Here is a 27635-nt window from a genome sequence, read left to right as displayed (position 1 = left end):
GAGCAGCGGCTCTACTTTGAGCCTCTCCTGGATGTCTGAGCTCCTGACCCTCTCTCTAAGGCCGTTCTTTCAGTCACTACCCACAGCTCGTAACCACAGGTGAGGGTTGGAACGTAGATTGACCGGTAGATTGAGAGCTTTGCCTTCTGGCTCAGCTCTCTCTTCAGATCACAACAGACCGGTACAGCGTCCGCATCACTGCAGACACCGCCCCAATCTGTCTGTCAATCTCGCACTCACCCCCAAGATACTTAAACTCCTCCGCCTGGGGCAAAGACTCCCCTCCGACCCGGAGAGGGCAAGCCACCCTTTTCCGACTTAGCACCATGGCCTCAGACTTAGAGGTGCTGATCCTCATCCTCAGCTGCTTCACACTCAGCTACAAACCGTCCCAGTGCGAGCTGGAGGTCACTGCTCGATGAAGCCAATAGGACCACATCATCTGCAAAGAGCAGAGATGGAATCCCAAGGCCACCGAAACCGGACACCCTCCGCCACTTGGCTGCGCCTAGAAATTCTGTCCCTAGAAGTTATGAACAGAACCGGTGACAAAGGGCAGCCCTGGTGGAGTCCAACCCTGAGCAGGAAGTCAAGCAGTATAAACACCACAAGACAACAAAAGATCTCTGAGACGCTCTTATTAACTCTTGTAGTTCCTGTTGGGCCTCACTGTTGCTGTGGTTGTTTCAACAAATATTGTCCCATAGCATAATTTGCCATGAATTTAAGACATGTACATGAAAAATTAAACAGACATTAAATCATATCCTCAACTTGCATTTATCATCCATGAGCAATACTTCTCACATTACACCTCTCACAGCTGTGTAAACTGGATAACTTAACATATCATGATTTATAGTTGGTCAAACAGACGTGGTTAAACCCTGAAGGATGCTAGAAACAGAATATGTCAACTCACCTTTTTTTTGTCTCTGTATGTTTTATACAGTCAGGTGTGTCTGTTCCTGAAGAGAGGAGCATCACAAACAGAGGTGGATGAGCAGGGCCATGACCCCCTAAGTATCGCTGTCCAAGCTGCCAATGCGGACATCGTCACCCTGTGAGTGAACCACATCCTTCTTTTTTCATTCATTCAAGCTTCTTATAAAAACATTCCTTGATAGCTGCTTGTTAAAATGATTCAAGGTTCCCCGAACACAACCGAATACATGCTGCTACATTTGATCTTTGTTAAAGGTGACATATCATGCAAAATTGAATTTTTAATGGTTCTCTACCTGAAATATGTGTCCCTGGCATGTTTACAAACCCCCCGAAAATGAAAAGAATCCATTCTGCCCCTGTTCTGATTTCTCCACCTTTCTGTAAATGTGTGTGAAACGAGCCGTTTCAGACTTCAGTGTTTTTCATACGTCACAACGCCATCCGGTCTGTAACAGGAAGTCAGAGCTCGGAGCTTGTTCAGCCCATAGACTGTATAAAATACAACTCAACCCCTCCTCCGTTTTTCATTCCCTGCACACATGTGTGCTAACAAGGAGCTTAGGAGGGAGGCATGCTAGTTGTAGGCTGTCTTAATAAACACAAAGGTCGGTTTTACTCCCCACGTCTGCAGATTTGAAGATCTAGTGGGTGATTTTTATTTATCATGGATAAGTGCTAGCGCTAGTTAGCATAGCCACATAGCTACATGTCGTAGCTGTAGCTGTGTACCAAGACACACGTCGACATACTGACAAATAAAACAACAAGAAACACAAAATCTGTGACCAATCCTTCAGAAAAGGTCCCGCTGCCTTTCTGGTAGAGGTCGGTTTTACTCCCCACGTCTGCAGATTTGAAGATCTAGTGGATGATTTTTATTTATCATGGATAAGTGCTAGCGCTAGTTAGCATAGCCACATAGCTACATGTTCGTAGCTGTGTACCAAGACACACGTCTACATACTGACAAATAAAACAACAAGAAACACTAAATCTGTGACCAATCCTTCAGAAAGGTCCTGCTGCAGGCGCCTCTCCGTCAGGATCAGATTCTGGATCACATTCAGAGGGTTGAAGTAACGCGGGTCTGTGAGCAGCCGTGTATATTCCGCCAACATGTAAACATTAGATCAACGTGCTGGACAGCCGAGGCACATCCACTTCCTGAGGGGGCGTGGTCAGAGAGAAAACAGTGTTCTGAGGAGGACTGAAGAAGAGGGTTCTTCAGGCAGACCAAAATCTGATTTCAAAGTGTTTTTTTGAGCATAAACTTTAAAGACATGTTTTGGGGACCTCTTAGAACAATATATATTGATGGAAAAAGCGTGATATGTCACCTTTAAAGTTAGATATCCAGGCTACCTCATTTCCTTATTAGAATCCTGATGATGTTTTCCTAAACTTTAAAGTTAACATACTATATTTTTGTCAGCCTGATATACAAAGATATATATCTTTAAAGTTTTCTTTAAAGATTAGACAAACATCGATAAAAACTCAGTAGTTATCCAGGTCAAGAATATCATACTTTTTTCATTCCGGAATTTGTTAGTCTTGATATTGTATAAACACAGGCTGACAATATCAAGACTAACAAAACACAGGCTGACAAAATCAAGACTAACAAAACACAGGCTGACAAAATCAAGACTAACAAAACACAGGCTGACAATATCAAGACTAACAAAACACAGGCAGACAAAATGAAGACTAACAAAACACAGGCTGACAAAATCAAGACTAACAAAACACAGGCTGACAAAATCAAGACTAACAAAACACAGGCAGAAAAAATCAAGACTGTGTTTTGTTAGTCTTGATATTGTCTGCATGTGTTTTGTTAGTCTTGATATTTTAATAAGACATAAGGAAAAAGATTAATGCTTTAATTGTCTAAACTTTGCTAGGTATAAATAGGTAAATGCATGACATGTATGTATTACTGTCTCTTTTTCTTATCACTCTATCACATTTCCACTCTAAATTTGAATCCTTGCACCTTCATCTTCCTTTTTTTCCTCCTAGAATCCCAATTCCCATCTCCACTATTATATGCATCCCCTTCTTTGCTAACATTTCTCCCCCCTGCCTCTGTTTTATGTCTCCTCTCCTTCAGACTGCGTCTAGCACGGATGAACGAAGAAATGCGAGAGGCCGAGGCTCCTTTGGGTCAACCAGGTCAATATCCCGGCAGCAGCCCCACTGAGCAGCAGTATAGGAAGTGCATCCAGGAATTCATCTGCCTCAACATAGACGAGTGCTAGTGGTCACCTCTTTACCCCAGAGCTCTCTCTCTCTCTGTCTCTATCTCCATAAAGATAGATCTAAAATAATCTTGCAGAAGAAGTTCCCCTTAGACTTTGATCTCAAGTCTGATATTCTTTAGATCAAAGCTCACGGGTAACTTCCTGTCTCAGAGAGGAGCGTACCATTTGCTCATTATGGGGGTGCATTATGTAATACCTATAGGGAGACCCCTGATGGACCTTTTTAACTCTACTGAAAATGCAGTCTTCACCTCCATTTTTCTGCATCACCACTATGTTTCTGCTCGGCACCGCCCATGCTATGCTTGTTACATGACACACACACAGTAAAATGACATCTGCTTTTTGGTGTTTTGCTAACAGGGTCATACTCTAACTTCTCATAATGTGGTGTAACCTTTTGGTGTGAGGCTGTAGGTTGACTGTTGCCTAACAGCTCTGAAGAATCTGGCTGCATTAACCCCCTCTACACCTCATAACTATCCAAACCATCCAACCTACCCATCTCTGCGTACCCGGAGATGTAAATATTCATATTTAGAAGTTATATTGATAATCTTTAAACTATGTGCTGTGGCATGAGGTGAAAAAAAAATGGTGATTGTTCCAATTTTCAAAGAAAAAGAGTAGCCGACAAGCTGCAGTAGAGGTAGCCGAGGTCGTTTACTGTGTATAAAGAGGGGTCAGGAAAGGAAAGTTAAATGTAAAACTGTGACAAGAATACTGAAGGGCTTTTGGAGAAAAGACCCTTGCCTGCTTTGTAAGATAGTGTGTGAGTGAGTGAGTGAGTGAGTGAATGAGTGAGTGAGTTCATGTGTCAGAGAATACTGAGAGACAGAGTTAAAGCATATTATGATACATTATGTAAAAGAAAAAAAGAAACTGCACTTTTCCCATTTACAGTATTATTATTTTGTTTCTTTTTCTAATTCAGCTAGTCTTTACATTATTCATGTCGAGTCATGTCTATCTATCTATTGTCTATTTTATTTATGTCTATATCCCCAGAGGACCAGTGCAATGCATTCTTGGTTGCAGCTTATGTCTGCACAACTGTCAATGATTGTCATTGTAATCTGAAAGCAGTCTTTAGATTACATCCTGTTGCTTTCATTTTCTCTTTGGAATGGCCTTACAATGCTATGAATATGATTATTGGCATCACCACTGAAAGAGATTTTACTAGCTTATCAGAGGGAATTATTCTCATAAGGTTCCTTTCTTTGAAATTAATAGCAGGAGTCACCTGCTATCCAGTGAGGATTGGAACTGAAGTTGTGACACACCTGAACAGGAAGTGTAGTGAGGGAGTGGATAAAACTGGATTTACAGCTCACCATTAAACAGTTCTGCTATTCAGTAAACAAAGGTGACTCATGATGCGTGCGTTTAGCTGTAAATACTCCTCCTTGTTACAGTATCTTTCATTAAATAAAGGGTCACATTTTCAGACAGATTAAACACCTGTGGGGTCAAGGTCATATATATCTGGCTTCCCTCGCTGGTCAATGCTTACAGTCTTCACTGCATGCTTTCCCAGAAGTATCTAAGGGAAGTTTAACATCGTTTGCATTTTGAGCATGATTAAAATATCTTTCTATGGTTTTGATCACATTGTGCAGTGCAGTCCTGTGGAGTAAGCATGTACCACCATGACCCCTCTGGTGTCAGATATTTCTTACTTTACGCACCTCTGTGCCGATTCAAACATCCACGGACCAAATCTGTGGCGACTTTTGACATTCCTGTGTTTCTTTCTCTCGTCACAAAAACAGTTAGTTGAATTATTTTTTTATTGTGCTTTTTTTTTCTCTGCCAAAGACTTTTTTAAAGGGAAAGTGTCTGATGTTGTTGTATAATATCACCTTTTTTTTTTTTTTCTACTGAAACCGTTCAGAGTAGATACAGCATAGTCTTACCATACTTTGTGAAGTGACAGAGTGGTAGAAACACTGTTGGTGTACTCACATGTTAAAAGAGGTTACAAAAATGTGACAGACCTGAGAGATGTTGGTATGGCAGGTTATAATCTGCCAATAGTTCAATGTGTACTGCAAGTAGAACCAGTCTAGGGGGTGACGTGAAGCTACTGTGACCAAACTTTTAAGGGCCCCGGCCCTGGCGAAGTATTAAATGTTGTGTCCATTGTGTGTATTGACATAGGAGTGGTTAAAGGTGCTGTTCAAAGCAAACATGCTGTAAATAGTACACTTGTGTATTTTAACTCAACGCCAACTGCCTGCCTCTCAGCATTCAATCACGGATCCTGACTGTCTGATCTGTTTTATGTTTGTCTTTTTCTTCTCTTTACAAACAAAAATAAAACAATAACCTGTCAGGCAGAACTTTAACACAACTCTGCATTACTTGGAGGCGCTCCTCTGTTCACTGACATTTGGATATCTTTGGAATACTTTCTTCCTTGTCTTTAGAAGCACTGAAGGAAAAAAAAAAGAGATGACAAAATGCATACAATAAAATGGAAAAACTCTTGATGAACTAACCCTGCTTCCTGCTTGTTGCTGTTTTTTCTGACTCTTGTCTCATCTCTTATGCATACATAACATTCTCTCAACATTACGGTGATATATCTGAAAAGGGAGGATCAGTTGAAAGTACAGATGTTGAGAGAATGCTATTTTTTACTGTCTGATTGGGTACATCTTCTGGTCTGTAACAAACCTTTAGGTGACACTTAGCTTATTCAAAGCATTAAACTGGTTCCATCGCCAGACTGCCAGGTCAACTTCAACACACTTTTGAACAAACACTTTATTGTTTAAGGGTCTTATGCTTTCCACAGAGAGCACAGCATCAGTGTATTCAGAGTATGACACATTCATGTTATCTCTCAGTTATTGTTACACAACCACTGAAACATGTTTTCACATGCTAAAAACTGTTTTATAACTCAGACAGAACATGTCCACTGGCTGAAATAAACACTGACTGACATATCATTGCTTCTGTCACCACAGGGGTTGCTGAGGGAAGCAGGAGAGTTAAAACCAAGGATGTTCGGGATAGAGTGAGTGAAGCATTCTGGGCTGTCCTATTATTGTAGGAGATCAGTGTAACACTGAGACTCTCTCTGCTCTGGTGGTTGTGGGTGATCTTTGAGGTGTCGTGCTCTGTGGCTCTGTGGGAATCTTTCACTTTGAGAAAACCACATTCATCTTTGGTGAAGGAGTTTTATGTCCTGAGGAAAGAAATGTCTCAAGTCTTTTGATAATAATTAACATTTCTTTAAAAATATATATGTTTAAAGCCATGTACAGCAGGTACCAGGTCACAGAGGAGGGTGAGGATAGTATACTACTTAGTATGCTCAGACTTTTTCAACTGGGGTTGCCAAACTCACACACACACACACACACACACACACACACACACAAATGACACCCCCTGTTCTGCCTTCACTGATCACAAAATCTGTAGAAAATAAAAGTGTCATGCAGATGTCACATTATTGTGTATAGTTTTTAACTTTAAAAGTAACACAACGGTCCAAAACAATCGGCCACATGTCGTCATTTGTCATTTTAAAGAGTGACGCCAGCTAACTCCATGACGATGACTTTGTAGCACAGCAACAGTGCAGGAGGCTTCCGTAGTGCTGGGTTCTGGCAGTAGATGGAATAACAAGTTTCAGATGGTGGCGGAAATGAGACACCAATCTAAGATAAGACAATAATTGTTTTAGTCATAAATCATGTCAAGCTGACAGTGCTGGCAAAGCTAACAGAAGGACAATACAAAGCCTGAAAATTAGCAAAATGCTCCCTCTTTAAAGGTGACATATTATGCTCTTTTTCATAAAAATATATTGGTCTAAGAGGTCCCCAAAACATGTCTTTAAAGTTTATTGCTCATAAAAACACTTTGAAATCAGATTTTGGTCTGCCTGTAAACCCCTCTTTTTCAGCCCTGCTCCGAACAGGCCGTTTTCTGTGTCTGTGCCTTTAAATGAGAATGAGCTCTCTGACCACGCCCCCTCAGGAAGTGGATGTGGCCTCCTCGGCTGTCCAGCACGTTGATCTAATGTTTACATGTTGGCTGAATATACACGGCTGCTCACAGACCCGCGTTACTTCAACCCTCTGAATCTGATCCAGAATCTGATCCTGATGGAGAGGCGCCTGCAGCAGGACCTTTCTGAACCATTGGTCACAGATTTAGTGTTTCTTGTTGTTTTATTTGTCAGTATGTCGACGTGTGTCTTTGTACACAGCTACAATAACATGTAGCTATGTGGCTATGCTAACTAGCGCTAGCACTTTTCCATGAAAACTAAAAATCATTCACTAGATCTTCAAATCTGCAGACGTGGGGAGTAAAACCGGCCTTTGTGTTTATTAAGACAGCCTACAACTAGCATGCCTCCCTCCTAAGCTCCTTGTTAGCACACATGTGTGCAGGGAATGAAAAACGGAGGAGGGGTTGAGTTGTATTTTATACAGTCTATGGGCTGAACAAGCTCCGAGCTCTGACTTCCTGTTACAGACCGGATGGCGTTGTGACGTATGAAAAACACTGAAAACTGAAACGGCTGGTTTCAGCACACATTTACAGAAAGGTGGAGAAATCAGAACAGGGGCAGAATGGATTCTTTGACTTTTCAGGGGGTTTGTAGACAGGGACACATATTTCAGGTAGAGAACCATTAAAAAGTCTATTTTGCATATGTCACCTTTAAGTATTTTTTGCTTAAATATTCAGGGAATTATATTGAAGATCTCAGTCCAAAGTCACAACTTTAGAGTGCTAACATGAGGGAATGTGCACAAAAAATCACTAAAATACACATAAAAAGAAAAAATCTACTAGGATTCAATTTATTACATCAACAGTTTCATGCAGCATGTATATTAGGTAAGTTAAACATACAAATATCAAGTTTATTAAACTTTATGAACTTGTTTCAAATACAATAACAATTTAAAAAAGATAAAAATTAAATCAAAGTAAAATCTAATTTATTATATTGCCTCTGACAAGGCAAATAGACATCATTGTTTTTAGTTATATTTTGGGGGTGCCTCTGACATTTCAATGCTACACCATGATAAGTAAACCACAACATTTTAGGCACATACATCAAAGAGTCATTGCTCGAACATGTACACTGCAGTAAATACAATCCCAGGACAATAAATAAGAAGGACAAGGACAGGATGCTCACCACTCTTTTCCTGCAACTTTCTTGTTGTCTGTTCTGCAAACTAACTCAAAGTCTTATTCCTAAATCTAAAAATGTGCATGAAATAAAATAAAAGTTTATGGTTGAAAGTGTGCTTTTAAGAGGAATGCATCTCATGATTCTGGATGAATATGGGTCTATGTACTACCAAGTGAAGAGCTTCGGTCTATCTTGATGCTACACTTCGAGGGCTTGACTCTGTCATGCAGGGGTTGATCTGCTCTGTCCTTCTTTCTGGAGAGCCAAACATGGGTTCCTTGGGACTCCTTTAATTGCTGGTGTTCAGAAACCAGTAGACTGGTCACTGCAGTCTCAGCTGTGCCCTCCAGTGGGACAACCCCCCCTTGACTTTAGTATCCCCTGTTGCAGGTGGCATCTCCTGTGTTGCTGTCTTTCGCGAATTTTCTGTCCTTGCGTCTCTCCAGTCCGAGGAGTTGAGGAGAAGGAGCTTACAGTTCAGCAGTGACTCTGGACACAACCACTTCTTCTGACCAGTCTTCAGCCACTCTGGCATCCATTTGTAGAAGGACTGTTTGATGCTGGGGAAAGGATGCAGCTGATTAAACAAACAGAAACATGCAAGCTAGTTTAAGCTCTTTTGTGTAAGGCTTGAAAGTGATATTGATTGATTTATGAATATGTTTGGTCAAAAGCAATACGCCCTGGTCATATCAAAAAGTTTATTCAAGTTCAACAATATTGTAACATAATACTGTATCATGTTGGATGTGTCCCTGCCTGGTAAAAGTCTGTTGTTATTTTTTAAACAAACAGGACTTTTTAGTCTCTGGGTCCAAGCCGTGATAACTCAGATAAGATCATCATGATTATTTTTCAATTGTACAGAGCACAATAATAATATTATCAATAATAATAAATATAATCATCATCATAATAAAACATTCTTTTTTCCACTTGCTTAAGTGTACTCTCTATGACGAGTGAACTATATGTTTATGTTTAAATCAGCTAAATGCTCCTTTGATGCTTGTATAATCACGTTTTGTTAAACTCAATTTTCTTATTAAATATATTTAAAAAAAAATCTGTGTGGAATGTTTTTATGCATTTCAAAAAAATGTATTTTCTTTTAAAGTGTTCTGAACAAAGCAACATCAAACTTTCATGTAACAGCAACACCCAGAAAACTGTGGAACGGGCAGTCAGACGAGGGGAGGAGGTCACCAACTAGACACAGACGACTCCGTAGTGTGTTGGTGATAAATCAACTTTCAAAGTAAGAACTAAGATTGTACTTTAAGTTGAGTTTATTTGAGGGCATCAATCAACAAAGGAAATTGTTGGAGTTTTTGAAAATATCCACAGGAGCTTTATTGGTGATCTGCTGATGACAATAATCAGTGGTGGACAGTAACAAAGTACATTTACTTCAGAATCAGAATCAGCTTTATTCGCCAAGTATGCTTGAACACACAAGGAATTTGACTTTAGTAAACTGTGCTCTCTTTGTACAAGGCAGAATAGGAATAGGAATAAGAACTACAATAAAAAATAAAATAAAAATATAATAACAATAACCTTAGCTATAAATACAAAGAAACAACAAATAGGCTTGACTAATATGTACAGGCTAAAATAACATGATAAAGTGCAGTGGTGAGTTGCAGAGGTAGTTTTACATTATAAAATAGAAGTTAAATAGTACAAAAAATAGAAATATGGAATTCTGCTTTGAGAATTGTTGCATTGTGTATCTACATGTATATTTACAAAGAGTATTTATCTGACAGGTGTGACACTGTTATGGTTTAGTGTTCATCAGAGTGACAGCCTGGGGGAAGAAACTGTTCTTATGGCGGGTTGTTTTGGCACACAGTGATCTGTAGCGCCTGCAGGAGGGGAGGAGTTTGAAGAATTTGTGTCCAGGGTGTGAGGGGTCAGCAGTGATGCTACCTGCCCGTTTCCTGGCCCGGGACCGGTACAAGTCCTGGATGGGGGGCAGGTCGACACCGATAATTTTTTCTGCAGTCCTTATAGTCCGCTGCAGTCTGTGTTTGTCTAGTTTGGATGCAGAGCCAAACCAGACAGTGATGGAGGTACACAGAACAGACTGGATGATGGAGGTGTAGAACATGATCAGCAGCTCCTGGGGCAGGTTGAACTTCCTGAGCTGACGCAGGAAGTACATCCTCTGCTGGGCCTTTTTTCTGATTGTGTCTATGTGGGAGGTCCACCTCAGGTCCCGGACTTACTGTACTTGAGTACAGTACTTAAGTACATTTTTTGAGTGTCTGTACTTTACTTGAGTATTATTTTTTGGGGGGGACTTATTACTTTTACTGCACTACATTCAGAAGACAATTATTGTACTTTTGACACTACATTTCTATCAGTGCTCTAGTTACTCACTACTTTTGCTTTGAAGTCAGTTCATGAATTTCCTTCTCTTTTCTGAAATCTGATCCCTAAGACAGTAAACTGTGTTTGTGTAGTTCTGTTTGTCTCAGTGGTTTAATCGTACCTGTATATCGTACGTCTCCACATGCATGGTATAGTTTTTAGAGCTTTAAAATAATGGGTTCTAGATAAACATGATGTAACAGAATGTACTCCTATGCATTCATGACTGCACTTCTGTATTGTGAAAATACAACATTTAGAGATATTCTAAAAAGTGCTTTGAATACTCCAGTACTTTAACTCAAGTAATAATCTGACAGAGCAACTTCCACTTGTATTAGAGTAATATTTAACATGGAGTATCTATACTTTGACTTAAGTAATGAAGCTGTGTACTTTGTCCACCACTGGCAGTAATGCGCTTTCAGTGCCATTGTTGAATCCACCTTTAACACAAACGAAGAAGAAAACCGGAAGCGTCGTTTTCCTCCTGCTGGCGATAGCTAAAGCAACGTTGGTGTCATCGTCTTATCGGGGTTTGACAACAGAAACAGCGGCCTTATTTCGTGTCCAACCACGAATACTTATTTTCACTGGGGTCTCTGAAGAGGTATGTTTATACCACACGCCGCCTTGCCGGAAATATCAGACATTGAGGAGCCACCCTCATTAGTAACAAACCTGCCCGTGCTAATGCTAGTTAGCCAAACATAGCTGCGGCCTGCGCCAGCTAATGCTAGCTCCCTGTATCTGAACCCTTCACAGAGACTGTCAGCTTTAACTTTAATTAGTCTCTTTAATTAATCTCGTATTGATATATTGTGATGTATATAAGCCTTCAATAACGTCTAATGTCAGTCAGTATTCAAGGTGGTGTATATTCAGAGCTGGCTGTTTGAGTTACAGTTCGGTGTTTAGCTAGCTAGAAAGCGATTTAACATTAACTCTAGCGGATTAACAACAGCTAATGTAAGATGAATTAGCAGCCAGTAAGTCTATTATTGTACAGGGAGTGAAACTGTCTTCATTTTAACACGGTGACAGTTAACATATGATCCTTTTAGAGGCTTATTGTCAGCTGTTAGCCTCATGACTCTGGGGCTGCTGCAGCTGATAGAGATGTTATTTACCCTGCATGGGGATGAGATGGAAAGTACATTAGTTCCAAGTCGTGTTGCCAACTTTCTCACTACTCATCTACATGCTCCCCTTAGGTCAGATAATAAGAAACAACAAAATAAAATACCACAGCTATGCAGATGACACACACATTTACATCACCGTATCACCAGGGGATTATAGTCCCATATAAACACTGAGTAAATGCATTGAACAAATCAATGACTGGACGAGACAGAACTTTATTCAGTTAAACAAAGAAAAAACTGAAATGATTGTTTTTGGAGGAAGAAAGGTTAAAGGTTACTGCTCAGCTCCAATCTGCACAGATGAAATGTTCAAACCAAGCCAGAAACCTTGGTGTAGTCTTAGACTCAGACCTTAATTTCAGCAGCCACATTAAGACCATTACAAAGTCAAGCCTACTATCACCTTAAGAATATATCAAGGATTAAAGGACTTATGTCTCAGCAGGATGCAGGAAAACTGGTCCATGCATTTATCTTTAGCAGACTAGACTACTGTAACGGGGTCTTTACAGGACTCCCTAAAAAGTCCATCAGGCGGCTGCAGCTCATACAGAATGCTGCTGGAGTCCTAACAAGGACCAAGAACGTAGACCACATCACTCCAGTTCTTAGATCTCTACACTGGCTTCCTGTCTGTCAGAGAATAGACTTTAAAATCCTGCTGATGGTTTATAAAGCACTGAATGGTTAAGGCTGATCTGCTACTACTTTATGAACCACCTGGACCTCTGAGGTCATCAGGTACTGGTCTGCTTTCAGTCCCTAGAGTCAGAACGAAACATGGTGAAGCAGCGCTTAGTAATATATATAAAACAGAAAAGAAAAGGAAAATTAGAATATATTAAACATTATATTAAAATTTTAATTTAAAGTGAGTTAAAATGAGCTAAGATAGGAAGGCAGTGGTGAATAAACAAGTCTTAATCTTTGATTTAAAAGAGGTGAGAGTTGGAGTGGACCTACTAGTGATGGGAATTCCGGCTCCTTTTAAAGAGCTGGTTCTTTTGGCTCGGCTCACTACAAAGAGCCGGCTCTTTCGGCTCCCAAGTGGCTCCTCAGATTTTTTCTTGTTTAAATTAATGTATTATATAAAATAATGTAAAATGAGTAACTAATGTAAAAAACATACATTATATCAAATGTGTATTATTTATGAGGCTTTATTTATATTCTCAACATGGAGCAGAATGCTACAAAAATGTATTATAAAGTACAAAAACAAGACTCATCTCAATTAGACAAAAAGGTCCAATCTCTAATTGTCTGTATATTATTTATAAACTTTTAAACACCTTCATTAACAGCAGGTTCCCTTCACTGTCTTTATTCTTCACTTATTGCACTGATGGATAAACAGCTCTAATGTCCATGACCTGGATGACTGAGATCCTTCACAGACACTTCTAATGTGTCTTTGCAGGTTTTTGTGGACCCTGATTGATGACACTTTCACCTTACACAGTCCACACTCTGCCTTTTAAGAGTCTATGCAGTTTCAATGTGTCTAAAGTTTACTGTGTTTCCTGCAGTCACTTGTTTTCTCACCTTTCCAGTGCGTTCTCTCTGTCGTGCACGTTCTCCCTCTCATCTCCTTCCCTCCTGTTGGTGTGCTCACTGTGCTGTGTGTGTCTGTAACCCCTCCCCTCCCCGTTCTGCTCAATGTAGACGTGAGGCTTTAACAGAAAAAGATGAGAACAATTTTAAAAACGGCTCCCAGTCAGGAGCCGGCTCCCGTCGTTCACTTCAAAGAGCCGGCTCTTAGAGCCAGATCGTTCGCGACCCACACATCACTAGGACCTACAGCTTTCAGTATGTATCATTGTGTAACCTCATATGAATAAACCTCAAAGAAACCACAATTTGGCTCTTTACATCAAAAAACAGGCAAAGCAAAAATTAAATGCAAAAGAGGAGTATGACTCACTAAATGTACTTTTTTCATGGATACTTTTTGCTGCTTTTGACTGACTCAAGCAGTCTTTTGTCCTTTTGCACAGCCAGAGAGAAGTCCTTACATGACAAGTCACAGTTTACAGATATTTGAAGTTCATTTTGGATCCGCTGGATCTGTTTCTTGACTCTGACCATTTAATGGCCATCAGAGAAAAAATCCTCTCCACACTTTTTTGCAGGTGTGATTGGCACATGATCTGCCACTGTGTTTTTATCTGATCTAGGATCTGTAGAGTGCAGTCTGCTGTATTTACAAGAGTTAACAATCAATATACGGGACAATTGAGTACACAATTGAGGACACGCCTCTAGGGGCAGGGCCGTGTCCAGAGCTTTTTGACCAGGGTGGCCCAACTGAGGCTCTCACATAAGCAGGGGTGGCCAGTGCAATTACAAATAAATAACATTTACCCTTTCTGTCTTCACAACCTACTTTCATTTAAGTATTAAACAGTTGTTATATTCCTTTTGACTTAAAAAAAAAAAAACATGACAAAGTGTCATGCATCTTCTAAGCTTAACTCTTTAAGGACTTACTAAAGATGTTTTTTCAAAGTCACATTTGAGGATAAAGAGCCTAGAACATGTCTGTGCAACACAAACAGAAAATGCATGGATTAATCTCAAATCCAAGGAGTGAAATGTTACAACTGTCCCCGGCCTCCCGACTAATAATTGGCATAATCATTTATTTTGGTTTTTCAGTTTTCGGCTGTAGTTTCCTCATTTTTGGTTTTCGGTTTTGGCCAAGAGTTTTCATTTCATGTCATCCCTACTCTAAATGCAAAACAACAGCAACATGATATCAGCATTAAATATTGTTCATCAGCCAACCTGCTCTCTGAATATCTGCATCAGCTGTTGAAGAAATTATATTGGTCACTTTAATTATTTAAATCAACAAATCTCATCACTCATTTCAAAATCAGACCGGAAGAATCACAAACAAGATGTGCATTAAACATTAAAATTGTCTGTTGGTAAGTTATTATTTTAGAAATTGATATCAGCCCCTATGTTTGGAATCTCTGGATCTCCTTGTGAATAAAATGGTCGTCAAATTAGATGCTATAGACAATGAACATTTGCTGGGTGAGATTTTTCTGCTGTTCGGTTGTTTTTTATCATCACACATCGACTGCTTTTGGGACTTTTGGCCCTGGGTCAAACTATGAACATGACTCCACAGATATTTATTGGCATTTGGCAGGATAAACAATTCACAGATGTGTTGGTCTTATCAGTCAGTCATGTTTACAGTCTGTCATCAATATACAATTGAGTATTGACATGTCAGCATTGACAAGGCTTACACTTTGACCTACTAACGCAAGAGATTGTACCCTGAGATAGGTACCAATGGATGTGTGTCAGTAACACATTGAAACAATTGAAGGTACATTTCAGTGTGTCACTTTTTCCTCTCAATCCTCAGATGAACAACAACGGGAATAAGAGAGCTCCAACCACAGCCACCCAGCGACTTAAACAGGATTACCTCAGGATAAAGAAAGACCCTGTGCCTTACATCTGTGCAGAACCTCTCCCCTCCAACATCCTAGAATGGTGAGATCTCCATCCTTCATATCTGCGCTTCCCCTGACTCTACTGACTGCCCCTCTCGCTCCACCTCGGGCCTGTCCCCTCTGACCCCATGAGGGGCTTTGCTCAGGACTGTAGTCCGGATCAGGGTCTAAAAAGCTCTCACCGCGGGGGCTCTGACAAGCAAAAGAATTAATGACATTTACTAAGTCCTACAGAAATGTAGATGTACTGTAGCGTCCGTCCAGACGCTGTAGGGATGACGAGCCGATTGGTGAACACGTTAATCTTTAATAACCGGTCACTGTCGGCCGTGATCACGCCAACCAACAAAACAACAATCAATGTTTGAATGAATGAAGAACTTCTCCTCTTGTCTCTCCTCTCTCCCACTCACACACTCTACACCTCTCCTGATGCCTTCACTGACTCTCAACACTGTAGGAATTAAGAGCATCTACACTGAACAGGTTTAACAAACAGTAGAGTTGTTACAGTGTTATATATGTGTTATAACTTTTCTCCTGATATCGTGTCACCAGTACAACTGGATAATGCTAGCATGACAGTTGTGAGTACTAACAGCAGCCATGTTTGTTTGTGTTTTTAACTTTCACTATGAGAATGTTTTGGTGAGGACCGGTTTTGAATCAGTCACCATCATATGGTCATGAATCAGTGGCGATCGTGCATGTGAGCGGGGGCGTCGTTTTGGAGGAGCTCCAAGGGGAAGGGGGGAGGGGTTAGACGGAGTCCTGAAGACATGCTACATTCAGATTCATGCTAGTTTTCTGAGACTACCAACCCCAGCTTTAAGCTGGGAGAAGATTTAACATGTCACATGTCTTCTGTTGTTAAAAGTCTGATTCCTTGAAATAATAAGTCATATTTTAATTACTGATAACCAGTTCAATTCTTATTCAAAGAATAAAAACACAACATAAAGAGAGTTGCAATACTACAGAGACTGGTTTAGTTTGACTTTTTGGCGGCATAAGAGATTTTATACTGCGTTTGTTAGCATCTTATCAGATTTGGGTGACAAACTATTTTGACATTATTTTGAACTAAAGATTTCCTAATGTTTGTCTGAAATAGATCATTTAAAGCATGAAAAATAAGTCAATGATTTTTTAATTGTTTGCAAAAGTAAGAAAAAAAAGGTCTACTTTCTTTTGTTTCCTCCCTGTGGAACAGTTACACAAGAAAACCCCCCCATCCCACAAAGTAGGGCTGAACGATTTTGGAAAATAATCTATTTTCCTTATTATTTTTTCGAGGTCCTCTTCTCATGTATTTTTCAACAAACACAAGCAATAAATCAATCTGTATTATAATAAACAATATCAGATGTATTATACACAAACTGATCTTTCTCATAGGCTAGACTTCTGTTAAGATAAAGGCAAATGAAGCATGATTAATACTTCAATTACAGTTGTAAAATTACTAAATACTTTGACTTGCAGTCTTGTAAGTGTTCACCACTACTTCACTAATTCTGCCAAACAAGTGTTTGAAGGTTAAAGGTGACATATCATGCAAAATGGACTTTTTAATGGTTCTCTACCTGAAATATGTGTCCCTGTCTACAAACCCCCTGAAAATGAAAAGAATCCATTCTGCCCCTGTTCTGATTTCTCCACCTTTCTGTAAATGTGTGCTGAAACCAGCCGTTTTAGATTTCAGTGTTTTTCATCCGTCACAACGCCATCCGGTCTGTAACAGGAAGTCAGAGCTCGGAGCTTGTTCAGCCCATAGACTGTATAAAATACAACTCAACCCCTCCTCTGTTTTTCATTCCCTGCACACATGTGTGCTAACAAGGAGCTTAGGAGGGAGGCATGCTAGTTGTAGGCTGTCTTAATAAACACAAAGGTCGGTTTTACTCCCCACGTCTGCAGATTTGAAGATCTAGTGGATGATTTTTATTTTCCATGGAAAAGTGCTAGCGCTAGTTAGCATAGCCACATAGCTACATGTTATTGTAGCTGTGTACAAAGACACACGTCGACATACTGACAAATAAAACAACAAGAAACACTAAATCTGTGACCAATGGTTCAGAGAGGTCCTGCTGCAGGCGCCTCTCAGTCAATCAATCAATCAATCAATCAACCTTTATTTGTATAGCGCCAAATCACAACAAACGTTATCTCAAGACGCTTTTACAAACATAGGAGGTCTAGACCACTCTATGTCAAATTATGAACAGAGACCCAACACCAAGACAGGGTAAGACTCAGTCTGACCCCACCTTAATCCATCATGAGCATTGCACATCGCAGTATTTAGCTAGTTACAGTGGTGAGGAAAAACTTCCTTTTAACAGGCAGAAACCTCCAGCAGGACCAGACTCATGTTAGACAGACATCATGCCTCGACTGAGTTGGGTCTGGAAAGACAGATAGAGGGGAGTAAAAGAGAGAGAAGTGAAGTCAAGATCAGATTCTGGATCAGATTCAGAGGGTTGAAGTAACATGATCTGATTTCAAAGTGTTTTTTTGAGCATAAACTTTAAAGACATGTTTTGGGGACCTCTTAGACCAATATATATTGATGAAAAAAGCGTGATATGTCACCTTTTAAGGAAACACTGGAAGTACAGTAAAATGTTAAAAATTAAAATAGAAGGCTAAGACAAACTCAAATTGAAATGGAGGTAAGAAATAAAATACAAAACACAAAGAGATAATCCATAAAAGTAAACCAGAATAAGATTATTAGGACTATTTAAATAAAAATATCAAAAAAAACATTATTAAAACATTAAAATCAGACCGTGCATGAGGTGTTAAAACACACTACAATTTAAACTTAATAAAAGTCAAAACATGAAGTCACATAAGATTAGATAAATAAAGACCCAGTTAAAATGAAATGAAAAAGGGAGGTCTTGACTGTAAGAAGACTTCCTCCTTTAATTTGTATGTACCTGAGAAGAGATTGCGTACAGCAGCCTCTTTACATAACCGCATTCCTGGAAACAGACCGTGGTCATTGAAGTATTTGTTCACCCTACTTTGTAGGTGAAGTGCTAACGAACGTCACAGGCTGAAACACTTTCGTTTCTGGAAGCTGTCGTCATTCTCTGTTATTAGGAGTTATACATTTCACTAGGAGTGCTGACTTCTTTTAATTGTATTGTACAGTCATGGCCAAACGTTTTGAGAATGACACAAAGTCTGCTGCTTCAGGGTTTTTAGGTGTTTTTGTCAGATGTTTCTATGGTATAATGAAATACAATTAGAAGCATTTCATAAGTATCAAAAGCTTTTATTGAGAATTTCACAGAATTCATGCAATAAGTCAATATTTGCAGTGTTGACCCTTCTTTTTCAAGACCTCTGCAATTCTCCCTGGCATGCTGTCAATCAACTTCTGGACCAAATCCTGACTGATGGCAGTCCATTCTTGCATAATCAATGCTTGGAGTTTGTCAGAATTTGTGGATTTTTGATTGTCCACCCGCCTCTTGAGGATTGACCACAAGTTCTCAATGGGATTAAGATCTGGGGAGTTTCCTGGCCAAGCGCCCAAAATCTTAATGTTTTGTTCCCTGAGCCATTTTGTTATGACTTTGGCTTTATGGCAAGGTGCTCCATCATGCTGGAAAAGGCATTCTTCATCCCCAAACTGCCCTTGGATGGTTGGGAGAAGTTGCTCTCGGAGGACGTTCTGGTACCATTCTTTATTCATGGCTGTGTTTTTAGGCAAGATTGTGAGAGAGCCCACTCCCTTGACCGAAAAGCAACCCCACACATGAATGGTCTCAGGATGCTTCACTGTTGGCAAGAGACAGGACTGATGGTAGCGCTCACCTCGTCTTCTCCGAACAAGCCTTCCTCCAGATGCCCCAAACAATCGGAAAGGGGATTCATCAGAGAAAGTGACTTTACCCCAGTCCTCAGCAGTCCAGTCCCTGTACCTTCTGCAGAGTATCAGTCTGTCCCTGATGTTTTTACTGGAGAGAAGTGGCTTCTTTGCTGCCCTCCTTGACACCAGGCCTTCCTCCAAAAGTCTCCGCCTCACTGTGCGTGCAGATGCACTCACACCTGCCTGCTGCCATTCCTGAGCAAGCTCTGCACTGGTGGTGGCCCGATCCCGCAGCTGTAACACCTTCAGGAGACGGTCCTGGCGCTTGCTGGACTTTCTTGGGCGCCCTGGAGCCTGTTTGGCAACAATTGAACCTCTCTCCTTGAAGTTCTTGATAATTGGATAGACGGTTGACTGAGGTGCAATCTTACTCGCTGCTATAAACTTCCCTGTTAGGCCCTTTTTGTGCAATGCAATGATGGCTGCACGTGTTTCCTTGCAGGTAACCATGGCTAACAGATGAGGAACAATGGTGGCATGCACCATCTTCCTTTTAAAGTGTCCTGTCACTCAATCATGACAGATTGATCGCCAGCCTTGTCCTCATCAACACCCACACCTGTGTTAATGTGTGTGACACCTGTGTGTCATTGAAATGATGTTAGCTGGTCCTTTTGTGGCAGGGCTGAAATGCAGTGGAAATGTGTTTTTGGTGATAAAGTTCATTTTCAAGGCAAAGAGGGACTTTGCAATAATTGCAGTTGAGCTGATCACTCCTCATAACATTCTGGAGTATATGCAAATTGCCATTATAAAAACTGAAACAGCAGAATTTGTGAAAATTAATAGTTGTGTCATTCTCAAAACTTTTGGCCATGACTGTATACTTTGGGACAGCACTGAAGGATTTCAGAATCAGAATCAGCTTTATTGGCCAGGTATGCTTGAACACACAAGGAATTTGACTTCGGTAAACTGTGCTCTCTTTGTACAAGGCATAAGAATAAGACATACAAATAAAAATAAAATAAATATAATAACAATAACATCAGCTATAAATACAAAAGAATAACAAATAGGCATGACTAATATGTACAGGCTAAAATACTCTGATAAAAGTGCAGTGGTGAGTAGCAGAGGTAGTTTTTACATTAAACAAATAGTAACCCATATGCTACTTTTTTTTCTAGGCTGCATAAACATTACACAGAAGTGACAGTGTGGACAAAGGAGACACTAGACAGAGTGATCCCAGAGGAAAATTTTACTGCTCAAGGCTTTCTCTTCCTAAGTACTTGTTTGAGTACTTCTATTTTTTTGAGGAGTGTAGCATTGCTCTAATGACCATTAATAATAATAATTAGTGAACTCCCCTACCTCTTAGCTCTCACTAGAACTTGTAGGTCAGTAATATGTATATCCCTTAAGTCATATAGGAAAGACAAAGTGAAAGTTGATTCATGTTTTGTTTCCTTAATACATATAGGACAACATGAGTCACCTTTTATTCTGATGTAATGAATAATAACCTCATCATCATATTCACTTTGTAACGAGTGTTAGTTTGTAAGGTGTGTTCTCTCACAGTGTCATTACACTGCTGAAATTCTGGAGAAGATTTCTTTCCCAGTTAGAATGTATTCAATCTGGGTCATTGTCTGTAAGGAGTTGAGTTGTGTTTTTATATAACCTGGGATGTCCAGTTAAAAAGGGAAACCTTGTCAGGTCAATAGAAAGTTGGGGAAAACAATAACAATATTTTGGTTTGAAGTGAGCACGCAGATATCTCTCTTTGACATTGTGTCTTTTTCCAATAGTTGCGATCTGTGTATCTGTGTAAAATGACTCCCTCTATATCAAGTGGCTAGAGCAGGAAAGACTCCTGTATCTTTCAATAATTGATGCATTACAGATAGACTTCTGCAAGCTTATCTCTGATCTAAAAATAGAGTTGTATGAAATGCATCCCTAGACTACCAGAAAGCAACTAAAATATAACGACACTGGAAAACCGACAAGACAGAATCAAGAGGACAAACTGAAGTGAAACTGTCTCAAATGGGAAATTTGACGCCACCGGATGGAAACAGAGGAAAATGTTCCTGCTCAAGGCTTTCTCTTCTTAGTCTCTGGAGACAAAATTGAGATTCTCACTTCAGCCTCATTCAAGTTTCAAATTGTTCTCATTAGTTTCTCCTAAAATTCACTAGGAGAAATAGTTGAGACCATGACATGAGTCTTATTTGAGACTTAAATGAGAGATCTCATTAATGGCTCATTTTCTTCTCTTTTTTTAAATATATTTTTGGCCTTTTTGCCTTTATTTGACTGGACAGATGAAGAGAGACAGGAAATGTGGGGAGTAGTGAGCGGGGGAAGACATGCAGGAAATGGTCGACCAGCCGAGAATCGAACCGGACCCCTGCGATGAGGACTGTAGCCTCTGTATGTGGGGCGCTTAGACTGCTAGGCCACCAGCGCCCAAAAGAGTCCACCCCTTTAATTGTAATAATCTGGATAAATCTGGTCAGCCCTTTTGCGGCCCATATTTTAAATAAATGGTCTGTCATACCTGGAGATATGAAATCTCTATCTTTTGCAATTTCTCTCAAATCCACTAAATCTTTGTGAAGTTGTTTTGTTCCAAACAGACTTGTAAAGGAAGGACCATACTGTGAAGTCAAAGAAGAGATCATTTCACATCTAAATATCTGATCTTGAAGTGGTTCAAATGTTTTAATGAGAATTGTAAGTTTGTGGACAATTACATTGAAATGTTAATTTTGCAGGGCACTATAAATGTTGATGAAAAGATGAGCTCAGGCTCTTTCTTTGCTCCATCTGAGCTCAACTTGAGACACAAAAACTGAGTCTGACAAAAACAAATGGATGAGGTTAGATTCAATGAGAGAGCTCCCTGATTTCTCCACCTGAGCTCAAAAGGAGTCACAACACTTGAGAAATACCTGAGAATCATTTCAGATTTAGACCAGATCTCCTTTTGAACTGAAAGGGAGACTAAGCTGAGACTTTTTACAACTTTTTTTCTGAAGGCAAGAATGAGAAACAGGAGACATAAGCTATAGTCTCATTTTGCTTTCAAACAGATCTCATTGTTGTCTAGGACAGGGGTTCCCAAACTCTGGGTCGGGACCCCCTTGTGGGCCGCAGACACAAATGGGGGGGCCGTGAGATGTCCTCCAGAATGTTGCTTTTTAAAGTTATCTAAAAATAGTAAATTTCATCCATTACAGTAAATAATAAGAAGCTGAAATAAAACCTTGAAAATGTAAAATGTAATGAGTTTTCTGCCTTTCTTTTTGCCAGACGATTCCTAAGTTTAGGGTTAGTCAACAGGTAATTATCAAAAGCATCAGCAGCAGTAGGTTAATTCATAAAGGCACAGGAAACACGGCCACATGCTCATCTAGGTAGGCTAATTTACTGCAGACCAGCTAAATGAAGCCACATTTTATCACTTTGAGGGACAGTGGGGGTCGTGAGTCTTTGGCATCTATATTTTGGGGGTCGTGGGCTGAAAAGTTTGGGAACCCCTGGTCTAGGAGATAGAAATGAAACACTTTTGAGATCTCCTCTCTAAATGTATTTTCTCCGTTTGTAATAATCACTTACAATTTCTGTCCCCCTGAAGCTAATAGATGCAGCAGCTACTAATAATCTCTCCTTTCTTCTGCAGGCACTATGTCGTCAGAGGTCCCGAGAAAACTCCTTATGAAGGTAAAGAGAAACCTGCTGACACTTGAACAAAACATTTAATTAACTTGGAGTATGTCTGTTGTAACGTGTTGATTCCTGTTGAGCTCTGAGGGTGGTGAGAGATGCACCAAACTAGATCAGGCTTTCTGATATAATTTTTTTTTCCTAGGAGGATATTATCATGGAAAACTTATTTTCCCACGTGAATTTCCCTTTAAACCACCAAGTATCTACATGATAACACCGAACGGGAGATTCAAGTGCAATACAAGGTAAGAGTTCAGATTCTTATTGCTAAAATGATTTTTTTTGTGGCCTTTTTTAAAAATCCGACGGCTGATAAGAGATCATTTTAAAAACTGGGTTAGTTTGGCTCAAAATTCACTAAATCACGCTGCAGGAATGACACCGTCTTCAGAAACCGTAGCCTAGGTTGCAGTTTCTCATTACAGGGGACGAGCTGAGCAGCATCCGTTGTGGCTCCTACAACTACTAGTGATTTAAAACTCATACAACCCCACTTCAAAAACACTGAAATATCCCTTTAAAACAAAGATAAGTGATCTGAAAAGCTCTTAAATAAACATATACTGAAAGGCATTTAAACAAAGTTAAGTGTTGTGTTATTCAACATTTCAACGCCAATATTCCCCTTTTACTGCAAATGAATATCAGCTCCAAATATCAGTTATCAGCCTCCTTGACTACTATGATTGTTTTTGGAGGAGGAACCTTAATTTCAGCAGCCACATTAAGACAATCACAAAGTCAGCCTACTATCACCTTAAGAATATATCAAGGATTAAAGGACTGATGTCTCAGCAGGATGCAGAAAAACTGGTCCATGCATTTATCTTTAGCAGACTAGACTACTGTAACGGGGTCTTTACAGGACTCCCTAAAAAGTCCATCAGTTGCCTGCAGCTCATACAGAATGCTGCTGCTCAAGGACCAAAACAGTAGACCACATCACTCCAGTTCTTAGATCTCTACACTGGCTTCCTGTCTGTCAGAGAATAGACTTTAAAATCCTGCTGATGGTTTATAAAGCACTGAATGGTTTAGGCTGATCTGCTGCTACTTTATGAACCACCTGGACCTCTGAGGTCATCAGGTACTGGTCTGCTTTCAGTTCCTAGAGTCAGAAGGAAACATGGTGAAGCAGCGTTTAGTCCTTATGCACCACATATCTGGAACACACTCCCTGAAAGCTGCAGGTCTGCTCCAACTCTCACCTCTTTAAAATCAAAGACTAAGACTTTTTTATTTAACACTGCCTTCCTATCTTAGATTATTTAGCCCTAATTTTATTTTTAACATATTACTAATTTTCTTTTCTGTTTTATTATATTTGTCATTTTAATCATATTCTTTTCTGCCTGTCTGAATGTCTCCAATGCTTTTAATGTTTTAAAGGTGACATATCATGCAAAATTGACTTTTTAATGGTTCTCTACCTGAAATATGTGTCCCTGTCTACAAACCCCCCGACAATGAAAAGAATCCATTCTGCCCCTGTTCTGATTTCTCCACCTTTCTGTAAATGTGTGTGAAACGAGCCGTTTCAGACTTCAGTGTTTTTGTTACGTAACAACAATATCCGGTCTGTAACAGGAAGTCAGAGCTCGGAGCTTGTTCAGCCCATAGACTGTATAAAATACAACTAAACCCCTCCTCCGTTTTTCATTCCCTGCACACATGTGTGCTAACAAGGAACTTAGGAGGGAGGCATGCTAGTTGTAGGCTGTCTTAATAAACACAAAGGTCGGTTTTACTCCCCACGTCTGCAGATTTGAAGATCTAGTGGATGATTTTTATTTGTCATGGAAAAGTGCTAGCGCTAGTTAGCATAGCTACATAGCTACATGTTCGTAGCTGTGTGCCAAGACACACGTCTACATACTGACAAATAAAACAACAAGAAACACTAAATCTGTGACCAATCCTTCAGAAAGGTCCTGCTGCAGGCGCCTCTCCGTCAGGATCAGATTCTGGATCAGATTCAGAGGGTTGAAGTAACGTGATCTCTGAGCAGCCGTGTATATTCAGCCAACATGTAAACATTAGATCAACGTGCTGGACAGCCGAGGGCACATCCACTTCCTGAGGGGGCGTGGTCAGAGGGAAAACAGAGTGTTCTGAGGAGGACTGAAGAAGAGGGTTTTTCAGGCAGACCAAAATCTGATTTCAAAGTGTTTTTTTGAGCATAAACTTTAAAGACATGTTTTGGGGACCTCTTATATATTGATGAAAAAAGCGTGATATGTCACCTTTAATGTAAAGCACATTGAGTTGCCCTCATGTATGAAATGCACTATACAAATAAAGCTGCCTTGCCTTACTAATAATTGGTATCTCTATCAGCCCTGAAAAAAACACATCAGTCTATCACTACTTCAGGTTTGGGTCCCTCTTTTTTGGTCTTTTATTCAGACCTTTCCCGTTTCTTCCACAGGTTATGTTTGTCCATCACAGACTTCCATCCAGACACGTGGAATCCTGCATGGTCCGTCTCTACCATCCTCACAGGTCTGCTTAGCTTCATGGTGGAGAAAGGCCCCACTCTTGGCAGCATTGAGACCTCTGACTACACAGTGAGTACAGAGAAGGTGTCCTTACTACAGTGGGTAGTGATAAATCTCCTGTGATGTCGCTAAACTGTACTGTGATTGGTTTATTTACAGAAAAGACAGCTGTCAGCCCAAAGCCTGGCCTTCAACCTAAAGGACAAAGTGTTCTGTGAGCTGTTTCCTGATGTGGTCGATGTACGTAGTCCGAACTATCTCTCCTCATGATATCTTTTCCCCTCTTCTTTGTTGCTAATACTCTTACATGTTCTCCATCCCTCCACCAGGAGATGAAGCAGAAACAGAAGGCCCAGGAGGAGTTAAGCGCCCGCACTCAGCCCCTTCCCCTCCCTGACGTGGTGCCCGACGGAGATCCCCAGCAGGCCCACTATGGCCTCCCTGCCCTCAACGGAGGCCCCGTTCCAAACAGGGTCGCTAACCCTGCGCCTGGCCTGCAGCAGGCCAACCGCAACCACGGACTTCTAGGTGGCGCTCTAGCCAACCTGTTTGTGATTGTAGGCTTCGCGGCATTTGCCTACACAGTCAAGTACGTGCTGAGGAGCATAGCCCAAGAGTGAGAGGAGTGGGTTTTGTAGGGGCGACGCTCCCCCCTACAGGTGAGCCAGCAAGTGGACTCCACATTTGACAAATACACTACGTGGGGGAGGGATGTTCAGTCCTGGGTTTAACCCCTCCACGACCACCACCACCACCACCACCATGGACTTTGGAAGCCGACCCACCCAGGAAGGACCAAGATTAGGAGGAGGGGGAGGAGGTGGGGGAGTGGATGGGAGTGGGAGTAGCGCTTATTAAAAAAAACGGTTGTGATCTCCTCTGTGCTTCAGTGGTTTGTGTCAGCAGCAGAAAAAACTTGGCTCATGGGTTGTGGAAGAGTGCAGAACCATAGCAGGCTGTAGTTATTTGCTTCATGCTGAAGGAAGGTCACAACGACAGGACATGCTTCTCTGATGTGAAACACAATCCACCAATGTTCCCCATCACTAACATCAAATTGCCTTTAAAATCATGCCAGTAGCCGCTCCTCTGTCTATCACCTGTACAGGAATGTCCCTCCACAACGGTGTCAGTTCAGAGACTAGACTCTTCAGGGTGTGATCTGATGCTCCTATAGGGACAGGTGACTCAAAGTCAGGAAAGGAAGCACATAAAAAGAATGCCACAGAAGACTAGCTGTGTGGTTTTCCCTATGATCCCAAGATTCAAGTTTAACAGCGTGGGAATAAAAAGAAAACCCAAAAGATAGAAATGCAAAAAGACCAAAATCAGAGGGCAGAAATGTGACATCTGTACAACCTTATCAGTACTTGTGTATCTCATTGTTAGGAACTACTTACTTCACCAAAGCTCACACCTGATAATGATGGATTACAGTCTGAGCAAGTAGTGGAAGGAAGTATCTTTCCTAGAGCACAGTACTGAAGTGTGTTCATTTCTGTTTTACTCTTTATTTAGAGCTCAAAATATGAAAATGTTTCACAGCCAATGACTCTGTGGTCCAGATGTTGTGTGCCCTCAACCCATGAGCCAAGCAGTGACCCCCTTGTCTGCACAGAAGTCACTAGAGACCAGTACCTTTTTTAAATTGGCCAAGCTGACCAGTATGGCACCGCTCTATATAGGTCCAAGAAAGGGGACACATGAAGAGAACCAACATTTTTCTGTATATTCTTTTCTTTTTCTTTGTGTTTTGTTCTCTTTATTTATAGAAACGGCCTCGACTAGTTTGTCTTGGTTCTGAGGAAACATCAAGTGTTTGCTGAGCATTTGTGTGTGAGCAAACACAGACGGGCCGTGGCGCAGGCTCACATAATTGCTGATAATTTACTGTCGTGCATTGCATTTAGTACAGATTGATCTACTGTGTATCTAATGTTTCAACAGAAACATTCACCTCTCTGTTGCTCATTTCTTGGCACCATCTTTAAAAAAAAAAAAAAAAAAAAAGACAACTGCTGATGATGGGAGTGCGTTTGTGTGATTATGCAGCAAATGCCCAGATTTCCAGGCTTCAGTTAATCTTGTGTGACGTATGTTTTCATAGTAAATGCAAATAAATTACTCTGCTTTGCAGGGCATTTTAGCAAACCGATCT

At 40.5% G+C, this 27635-nt stretch overlaps 2 protein-coding genes across 6 annotated transcripts in view; both read left to right on the top strand.

The window, feature by feature from the left end:
* Positions 1-9345, top strand: part of LOC117823012 (arf-GAP with coiled-coil, ANK repeat and PH domain-containing protein 3-like) — a 107660-nt gene extending 98315 nt beyond the window's left edge. For 2 of the 4 annotated variants that reach the window (XM_034698043.1, XM_034698035.1), the window contains exons 23-26: positions 953-1063; positions 3065-3126; positions 6194-6243; positions 8785-9345. In XM_034698043.1, the coding sequence (XP_034553934.1) occupies positions 953-1063; positions 3065-3126; positions 6194-6243; positions 8785-8853 (292 nt within the window). In that variant the 3' untranslated portion in view covers positions 8854-9345. Of the gene's footprint in view, positions 1-952; positions 1064-3064; positions 5719-6193; positions 6244-8784 lie in introns of those variants that run through there. The other 2 variants (XM_034698059.1, XM_034698052.1) reach the window with 1 other exon arrangement.
* A 172-nt stretch (positions 9346-9517) lies between these two features.
* On the top strand, positions 9518-27628 carry ube2j2 (ubiquitin-conjugating enzyme E2, J2 (UBC6 homolog, yeast)). Of its 2 annotated transcripts, none has more exons than XM_034683181.1 (7): positions 9518-9652; positions 15313-15443; positions 22933-22973; positions 23122-23224; positions 25408-25546; positions 25637-25717; positions 25807-27487. In XM_034683181.1, the coding sequence occupies exons 2-7, from the start codon at positions 15313-15315 to the stop codon at positions 26095-26097; spliced, it is 786 nt and encodes a 261-aa protein (XP_034539072.1). In that variant the 5' UTR covers positions 9518-9652; the 3' UTR covers positions 26098-27487. The 2 variants fall into 2 exon arrangements, with proteins under 2 accessions (XP_034539072.1, XP_034539069.1); XM_034683178.1 differs by lacking the exon at positions 9518-9652 and adding an exon at positions 11214-11386 and having other exon boundaries at positions 25807-27628.
* The last annotated feature ends 7 nt before the right edge of the window (positions 27629-27635 follow it).

The sequence above is a fragment of the Notolabrus celidotus genome, chromosome 1, assembly GCF_009762535.1.
Source record: "Notolabrus celidotus isolate fNotCel1 chromosome 1, fNotCel1.pri, whole genome shotgun sequence".
NCBI lineage: Eukaryota > Metazoa > Chordata > Actinopteri > Labriformes > Labridae > Notolabrus > Notolabrus celidotus.
This window is presented reverse-complemented; position numbering and strand designations above follow the sequence as displayed.